This window comes from Triticum urartu, chromosome 4A, assembly GCF_056163025.1.
Source record: "Triticum urartu cultivar PI428250 chromosome 4A, HENAU_Tu73, whole genome shotgun sequence".
Taxonomy (NCBI): Eukaryota; Viridiplantae; Streptophyta; class Magnoliopsida; order Poales; family Poaceae; genus Triticum; species Triticum urartu.
In genome coordinates this window covers 7,651,610-7,661,071 of record NC_141876.1, presented here as the reverse complement: position 1 = coordinate 7,661,071, position 9,462 = coordinate 7,651,610, and the positions used below count along the sequence as shown (strand labels likewise).

The following is a 9,462-nucleotide window of genomic DNA, read 5'->3' as shown; positions in this document are numbered from 1 at the left end:
TCTTTGGACGTCTCCCGTCCCTAGTTGCTCTGGCTACAAATATTACTTAATAATAATGGATGATTTTTCCCACTTCGCATGGACTTTTCCCCTTCGTGCCAAATCCGAGGCCACTGACGTTCTCAAACGTTTCTTTCGCTTCGTACTCACACAATTCCATGTCTATATCCAGAGCGTCCAGTGCGATAACGGCGGCGAGTTTCTTAACATCTCTCTCCGCTCTTTTCTAGGTGAACATGGCACTGCCCTACGCCTCTCCTACCCGCACACATCACCACAAAACGGGAAAGCTGAGCGCGCCATTCGCTCCACAAACGACATACTTTGCACACTTCTTGTCCAAGCCAGCACGCCCCCAAAATTCTGGGTGGAAGCCCTTCATACTTCCACATACCTCCTCAATATACGACCCTCCCGAGCCATCAACCACAACACCCCATACTTCATGCTTTACGGTACTCACCCCAACTACGACCACATTCGCACATTTGGCTGTTTGTGCTACCCCAATCTCTACGCCACCACTCCCCACAAACTTTCCGCACGCTCCACACCCTGCGTTCTCCTCGGCCTACCCCTCGAGCACAAAGGATACCGGTGCCTCGACATCTCCACACGTAAAGTTATCACCTCCCGGCACGTGATTTTCAACGAGCATATTTTTCCCTTCGCCACAGAAAATCCCACTGCCCCCAGCCCCGTATCCACCTCGGGATCCCTCCCACCTACCTGGTCCGATCCGACAGGATCGTCCTCGGGATTCCCCGCCCCAGTCGCCCCACCCCACGCACCCGATCGCGTCGCTCCCAACCAATCCGCCCGCTGCGCCCCCACCGCTGCGCTCACTCCCGCTGGCCCACCACTCACTGCCACCACTCCGGTCCCAACTCCCGAACCCCCCAGTCGGCAGCTAGCTCGCCATGCAGCCAATCGCCTGCCCGCTCACCATGCAGCCAATCCGCGACATCCTCGCCATGCACGTCGCCCCGCGCTCTCGCCCCGCCTCTGGCTGCCTCCCCACCAACCTCCCCGCCTCCCCACCCTCTCCCTCCACGCGCGGTGCCCGTCCTACCACCCAAAAACAGCCACCCCATGCGCACACGAGCCAAAGCCGGTTTCCTCCAACCAAAATCCCTCTTCACTCTCGCAGCCACCACCGATCGCATCTCTCCTCTCCCTTCCTCCTACAAACACGCCCTCAAAGACCCAAACTGGTACAACGCGATGCTTGAGGAGTATACTGCTTTGTTACAAAACGAGACTTGGTCGTTGGTTTCTCCCCCTGCAGGTGTCAACGTGGTGACGGGGAAATGGATCTTTCGCCACAAGCTGAACCCCGACGGCTCCCTCACTCGGTACAAGGCGTGGTGGGTCCTGCATGGCTTCACTCAACAACACGGCGTCGACTTCGAGGAGACCTTCAGCCCCGTCGTCAAGCCGGCGACCATCTGTGTCGTCCTCAGCCTCGCCATCTCCGCCGGCTGGGCCATCCATTAGCTGGATGTGAAGTTTGAGCAAATTAATAGACAAAATATCAGTATGGACCCGAGTGTATTATATTATATTTTTCATGGTTGGTGTTACATACGTTATCACCTACTATATCCCAGCCCATGATGTAGGTAGTAGTTAGACGGACAAAGTTAGGAGTTAGACTTCAAACCATTGCATGGTTCATGATAATCGACATGTTAATTTGTCACGTTCAACCCGCAAACACACTGGAGTACTACTACAGTAGCAGCATGGACCGGTCATGTTGATTCATTTCTAGACCGCGTCAAAGATGAATAAAAATACAACTCTCCTGCTACGATCTGGTCCCAGGTTGCATTGAACTAGTCGCAGCTAACCTTGAAAAGGTTAACCAACCAATTCTCCCCGCTTGTACCCCAGTCACTGAATTATCCTTCAATGCATTGGGTAAGAGGTTCTCTGTAAATTTGTACTCCTGCATAATTTAGGGCTTGTTTGGTTCCAAATAAGTCACCAACTTATAAGTCGAAAAGTGAAAAAAATGACTTATTTTGCCAAACAGACCCGACTTATAAGTCACCCCAACTTATAAGTCATAAGTTGCTCCACCCCAACTTAAAACTTATAAGTCACCCCATTTTGTGTGGGTCCCACCATCTGCATGATGTTGATTGGTGTGGAAAGGTGTGTCAGGTGACTTATAAGTCAGGTGACAACCAAACAGGCGTGACTTATAAGTCACTAGTTTTAAGTCACCTGACTTATAAGTCGGGTGACTTATTGAAACCAAACAGGCCCTTATCCTTCCACTGTTCATCACTAGGTACTTCTTGACCTACTGAGGAAATTTTCATCCAAACAGGTCAAAAGAGAAATAAAACGGTATTCAAATGGGTGGCACAAATGCCACCAACCCAACACCGAGCATACATGAAACGTCACCTGTAACTAGATACAACCGAGACTAGAGCCACACCACCTTGAGAAATCACCGGACACCGAAGTATCGAACACGCCAAGTCGTCTCTGAAGGGGGCAACTCGCCATTGAGACCACCCCTCGCTTCGTGCCGTGGAGCACCGATCCTGCCATGAGATAGCAAGGATCAAGAACCGATACCACGGGGACACGTGCACATGTCCACCTACTTTGATAGATGGATGATTAGTCCTTGTATTATACAGCTCACCAAACATCCCCCATGAGGAAACATGTTACTATTTAATTTTGCATGTTCTTTGCTTCGTGTTGTTTGTCAAGGACACACTAGCTTATGCATTATCCAAACAGTCAGGAAATCGGTATTGGTGAATTTTTGTACTATTCTGATGTTCATCAGTACTTGTTGACCTACCCCTTTCCGGTTTATAGGGTTTATCTCAAAATTTTAGTTTTCCGTTTATAAGACTCCGTTTAGTTGTTCTCCATCACATGTTCAAATTCTAAGGTACATTAAATCATTGCATGCAAGTATTAAGAGAAAATTGACCAATGCATGTACTTTATGCATGCATGCATTGCAAGTAAGGCTAGTCATAGTGGGAGTAACTTAGGTAGTAACATAGCGCACTTCAAGAAAATTTTGCTTATGTGGCATGTAGTTAATAAGGAGAGAGGTGCTTAGAGTAACATAAATGTTACCGTAACATAGCACTTCCCGAAAAAGGATGAGTCTGCAAGCTAATAAATGAAGACATCTATGACACTACTACTTTGTTACTTTGCACTATGAAGGTAGTAACTTAGACTAGTGCCATATGTATGACACTACTCCCTCCTTCCATCTATATAGGGCCTAATGTGTTTTTTAAGATCGCCTTTGACTATTGACAAGATTAATAGTACATGACATGCACAATGTGAAAATTATATCATTGAAAGCTCCTTTCACATACGAATTTAACGGTGTGCTTTGTGTAAGTTGCATGTCATATATTATTGCTCTAATATTTGGTCAAAGTTAGCCTCGAAAAACGCATTAGGCCCTATATAGATGGAAAGAGGGAGTAGTATAAGTTACTCTCCACTATGATCAGCCTAATGCATTGTTAAACACAATTTTTTGAAAAAAAAAACAAACGCATTAATTGAGTGTTTTTGCAGTAGTACAAAAATTATTCCACCACTCACGCATTAATTGAGTACTAGGCGACTCAATTTGAACCAGGGCAAGCAAGCAAAAGTAGGTACGGTAGTATTAATCCTTGCATTATTATTTAGCTGACCAAACACCTCCCATCAGAAAATATATTATGTGCTTCTCATTGGTTGTCAAGGACACGCTAGCTTTTCTGCATTATCCAGAAAAAGATGAAAATTAATAAATAACCTGTGTTGGTAAATCTTCAGAGTGCCCCTACTCTTTTTTTCCTCCTAATGTTCAGTACTTGTTGACCTACTGGAGCTGGACGACTCGCCTGAGAGTCTTACTTGTCCACACTTGTCTGGCCAAAATCTCCAACTAATCAGAATATAGGCTGAAAAATCATAAATAAAAACCCAGTCCAACCTTAGTAATAACCCATGTTGGTGAATCCAGAGTATTTATGATAAACATAGGACCCCTTTTGCCTGGGGGATGGTATTTGCGAATGTTTTTTATGACAAATCCTTCATAGCACACACGGTAATTTCTTTAGAAAAACATGGCAAGCCTGTCAAACAAAATGATTTTGCTGTGAAGATTGTTGCGTTCGCTTGAAGGAATTGTCATATTGCTGCAATATAAAATGCCACGAAAAACGTTCGTTCTGCCATATCTCCGTAAATATATTAGCAGTACTGCAAAAAGTAGTACTAGAGTGTTGGTGGATCTTTAATTAACTAACTAACTAGTGTGCTGTTCTAAAAAAAAAAAACTATGTGCTGCTGCTACTTTACTGCATTACTTTGACTATGGCGCTCACCTCCGGTTTCGCTGGAAAAGCAGGTTGTGGTTGGGAAGCACAAGCGTGTTGCCCTTGCTAATTACGTGCACTCAATAGCGAGCCAGCCACCCCTGTCCTGTTTGTGTAGCTCGGAGACTTAAAAATTCCCTAGTCCCTAAAAAGTCTCTCCCTGTTTGTTTTTAAAGATTAAAAAGTCTCTAGATCCTTCATAGAGGTTATTAAATAACCATCTTGCCCCTAGTATATAAAAAAATAACAATTAAACAACACCATAAGGTAGTGGGTCAATGGGTGCATGGAGGGGCATTGTTGGAAAAGTCCAAAAAAGTCTTAAAAAGACTCTTCTTGAGATTCTTCTTCATTTAGTCACAAATGCCTAATTTAGTCCCTAAAAAATCTCTACCGTTTGGTAAAAAAACAAACACCCCCTTCGCCACCCTCAACACCTTGCTGGCCGGCCCTGCGCGTGTATAAGTAGTGGGTGCCGGAGCACACAAGCCTCACACACCAAGCACACGCCTCTCTTCCTCCTCCATCTCTCATTCCCTGGTCTCTGTCCTCTCCTCCCGAGCTTCACAGTTCACACACACACAAAACCAAGGCAAGATGGTGGGCACGCTGGATGAGGGGAAGATCATCGAGTACTTCAGGAACAAGAGCGTCCTCATCACCGGAGCCACGGGCTTCCTTGGCAAGAGTAAGTAGGCATGCTGATGATGATCTATGCATGTCTTGCTATTTTCTGAGGAACAGTTCATGCATCCATCCTGAGAGTCCTTGGTGTTGCATTGTGTGCTCATTCGTCGACCTGTGCAGTAATGGTGGAGAAGATCCTGAGGGTCCAGCCGGACGTGAAGAGGATCTACCTGCCGGTGCGGGCGGCCGACGCCGCGGCGGCGAGGCGCCGGGTGGAGACCGAGGTGCGTGCCTGTCTGCCCGTCCATCATGCCCCATCATCATGTTGATCCTTGCACCCCCTCCCTCAATCTCTCTCTCAGTACTCCTCTCAATACTCCTCTGTTCTAGAGATTAGAGTAGTAGACAAGGATACATGCCGGTAGCATGGTTCTTGGTAAGATCATGCTGCAAGGAACACATGCGAGTTCTCTCTCAGACAGAGAAGCCCCCAAGCTGCTCCCCTGTGTCTCTTCATTCTGTTTCATACTTACAACTCTCTTTTTTTCCCATTTATAATTAATACTGTACTATAATACTAGTAACATTATGTGGCGCATCGGAACAAAACATGCATAGATATCACAAATTCATCACAGAATCATAGATAGTCCAGCTGCCCGCTGCTACTATCTGTGATGCAAACATGAACATGTGTAGAATAATTATCTTATAGGTATAAACCGGGATTAGATAGGGCTAGGTGCACACTGCTGGGTGGCATTCCTGCCGAACATTCGGGTCGGTCACATGCCATTTTTTCTTCTCTTTCTGAGGTTGAGAGTCACATGTCATACTCTGCATGAGAGGTGGCCATGAATAATCTCAGCTGTACACCGCTCATTCTTCTCTAGATACTAGGTAAATGCACAAATATTCTGCCAGCTTTTGGTATGCCAGGATTAATTTGAACAAGAAACCAGACACTAGTAGGAGTATGGTTGGCAAAAATTTCAACATTTTCATTCATGCCCGGTCTTGGAAACCGGAAACCTGGGGAAAACCCGCGGCAGGATGATAAATAAACCGGCGGCGAAGTAGCGGAGCTGAGTGTATTCCTAGGAGTCGTATGAGGAGTTATTGTGTGGGTAGGCCGGTAGGTTTGGTCAGGTCGACTCGACTCAGAAGTTTTCAATGGCCTCTGCCGCATGCAGTGCACAACTGGTACTGCACCACCACCTAGCTAGCCGGCCAGTGTGCAGCCTGCATGCATGCATGGCTGGCTGGCTGGTGCTTGGAAATGACGAGGGCAGGGCACCATCTGGCACTGGCACCACTTACTACAGCTTCGTCAACTTGAGAATTCAGAATTCAGAGTGCACTGCAAGTCTGCAATAATGTTTTGGTTGCCTGATTGCATCAAATTCTAACTAAACCTAGCATGTTCAACAATAAACATAAATAAATGCAATAATATTTTGGTTACCTAATTACGTTCTATTATTGCGTCTGCAAAAAAGAAAAGAGTGTAATCTACTCTAGCTGGTGTAGTTATTGAGTAGTGCCAAGAAGATCCAGAGCAGAGACAATGGGCAGTACGCTTGGTCCTCCACCTTACTCCTACTCCATCTAGCAAGCCGGAAAAACACGCTTCCAGTACGCCTGGCCCCTCTTCATTTCTTCATATGCATTCACTGATCCTTCATTGTATAGGTGTGGGCAATTTACAGTTGCAGACAGTTGCACGGGTCGATTGTCCTGCCCTGCAGAAGCAATTTATAGTTTTTACCAAAAGTTACCGAGATACCATGCGGGGTGGTGGATCCACAGTGCATGCATGCATGTATCAAACACGGATTGCAAATGAAGAATTATTGATCGAGATCGACGTGGTTCGCAGGTGGTGGGGAAGGAGCTGTTCGGGATGCTGCGGGAGCGGCACGGCGCCGGGTTCGATGCCTTCGTCGCAGACAAGGTGGTGGGGCTGGCCGGCGACGTAATGCGCGAGGGCTTCGGCGTCGACCCCGCCACGCTGCGGGAGCTCCGGCTGGCCGACGAGCTCAACGTCATTGTCAACGGGGCCGCCACAACCAACTTCTACGAAAGGTACAGTACTATTTACTGTTTAACTCGTCAGAGAAAAAAATTCAGCGGGAGAACGTGCATTCCTGCATCTTCTTCTCTGGAGTAGTGAGTTCATCAATGACCTCTGAAACTAACTGTGCAATGTACGTGCACGGACGTGTGTGTGCTCAGGTACGACGTGGGCCTGGACGTGAACGTGGTGGGGGTGAAGCACATGTGCGACTTCGCCCGGAAATGCCCCAACCTCGAGGTGCTCATGCACGTCTCCACGGCCTACGTCGCCGGCGAGAAGCAGGGGCTGGTGCCGGAGAGGCCGTTCAGGGACGGCGAGACGCTGCGGGAGGATGGCACCCGCCTTGACATCGACGCCGAGCTGAGGCTCGCCAGGGAACTCAGGAAGCAGATGGAGGCCGACGACGATGTGGACCCCAAGGCCCAGAGGAAGGCCATGAAGGACCTCGGCCTCACCAGGTTAGGAAGCATATTTCCCTTTGAAAGTTTCTCCTACTATGTGAAATTCAAGTTCAATACCAGAGGGTTTTTTTTGTGAAACTTGGAACTGAAATTCAGAAATGGGATTAATTTTGGAATTCTGGTGTGTGCAGGGCCCGGCACTTTGGGTGGCCCAACACGTACGTGTTCACCAAGTCCATGGGGGAGATGATGCTGGCCCAGATGATGCGCGGGGGCGACGTGCCGGTGGTCATCGTCCGGCCCAGCATCATCACCAGCGTGCAAAACGACCCCCTGCCAGGATGGATCGAAGGCACCAGGTTCGTTCTAACTCTTCCCATCCAAATTCAAATGCCAAGTTTCAAATTCATATTCTGACATCGAATATGAAAACCCCAGGACGATCGACGCGATCCTGATCGGGTACGCAAAACAGAGCCTGTCGTGCTTCCTCGCCGACCTCGACCTAACCATGGACGTGGTAATTGCTTCACTCACTGTTAGTTCATTCAGCAAATGCAGAGCTACCAGTGCTACCATCTTCCTGCGAACGTGCTGCAGTAATGAGTAATAAGTATACTAGTACAGTGTGTGACCATGCTGCAGTAAGTTGCATCTGAAGCGTCTGTGCCAACAAGGCCAAGTGGCTGCTGCAGTGCATCAACCAACCTTAGCTGTACTTGGCTGCGTGCAGTTACTATCTGAATCTTGCCTGTTACAGCAAGGTTACATATGCTGCTAATGGATTATCACAGTTTCTAACCCAAATGCGCAACTATGGTGTATGCAGATGCCCGGCGATATGGTGGTGAACGCGATGATGGCGGCCACGGTGGCGCACGCCTCCTCCACTCGGCCATCAGAGCCAGAGAAGAAGCCGCCTCCGCAGCAGCAGCACCCTCACTCGGTGTCGGCAGCGCCAACGGTGTACCACGTGAGCTCGTCGCTGCGGCACCCAGCTCCGTACGCGGTGTTGTACCGGACAGGGATCCGGTACTTCGAGGAGCACCCACGGGTGGGGCCTGACGGCCGCACCGTGCGCACCCGCAAGGTGCGGTTTCTTGGCAGCATCGCGGCGTTCCACCTCTTCATGGTGCTCAAGTACCGTGTTCCCCTCGAGCTCCTCCGCCTGCTCTCCATCCTCTGTTGCGGCCTCTTCGGCCTTGCTGCCCTTTACCACGACCTCGCCCGCAAGTACAGGTATTTTCTCCGTTTGGAATTAGTTGACGCTCAAACGGATGTATCTACAGGGAGTGCAATTTAAACATGTTTGCAGTTGTATGGTCTTGATATTATACCATTGGAACATGCATTGTGCAGGTTCGTGATGCAGCTGGTGGACCTGTACGGGCCCTTCTCGCTCTTCAAGGGTTGTTTCGATGATGTCAACCTCAACAAGCTTAGGCTCGCCATGGCCGACGGTGACCATGCCGATGCCACCGGCTGTCTATTCAACTTTGACCCCAAGACCGTTGACTGGGACGACTACTTCTTCAAGGTCCACATCCCTGGTGTCATGAAGTACGTCCTCAAGTGATGCACATTTGCTCCGATCTGCTTCCACATACTACCAAGAAAGAATGGAGGAAATCAAATGAATGCTAGTCTGTGTCCACCATGTGTAATCTCGTTCTTAAGTCTGCGGTATTATTGTATGAGTATTGATTGTACTGCCATTGGAAATTTAACCAATGACTATGAGTATAAGATAAAATTACTTGCATTCTAGCCGGGGCCTCTGAAATGACAAGGTTCCTATGGAATTATGTTGGGAATTTTCTACTTTTCACAGTACTACGAAAAAACACAGCCTCCAAATGTGCATAGGTTTTTCCTCAAAAAAATATGCATAGGATTATTTACCACATGTGCATAGGTACATATGTTGCGTATGCGTAGAATAAAATGTGATTTAAAGCGACCGCACATCCCGGCCTCCCTTGGG

At 48.0% G+C, this 9,462-nt stretch overlaps 1 protein-coding gene across 1 annotated transcript; it reads left to right on the top strand.

Moving 5' to 3' along the window:
- Positions 1–4,839: 4,839 nt before the first annotated feature.
- On the top strand, positions 4,840–9,245 carry LOC125529497 (putative fatty acyl-CoA reductase 5). Its single transcript, XM_087517413.1, has 8 exons — positions 4,840–5,061; positions 5,181–5,284; positions 6,880–7,085; positions 7,236–7,535; positions 7,670–7,837; positions 7,917–7,998; positions 8,308–8,717; positions 8,838–9,245. Exons 1-8 carry the CDS (start codon positions 4,971–4,973, stop codon positions 9,052–9,054), a joined length of 1,578 nt encoding a protein of 525 aa, XP_087373539.1. The 5' UTR covers positions 4,840–4,970; the 3' UTR covers positions 9,055–9,245.
- The last annotated feature ends 217 nt before the right edge of the window (positions 9,246–9,462 follow it).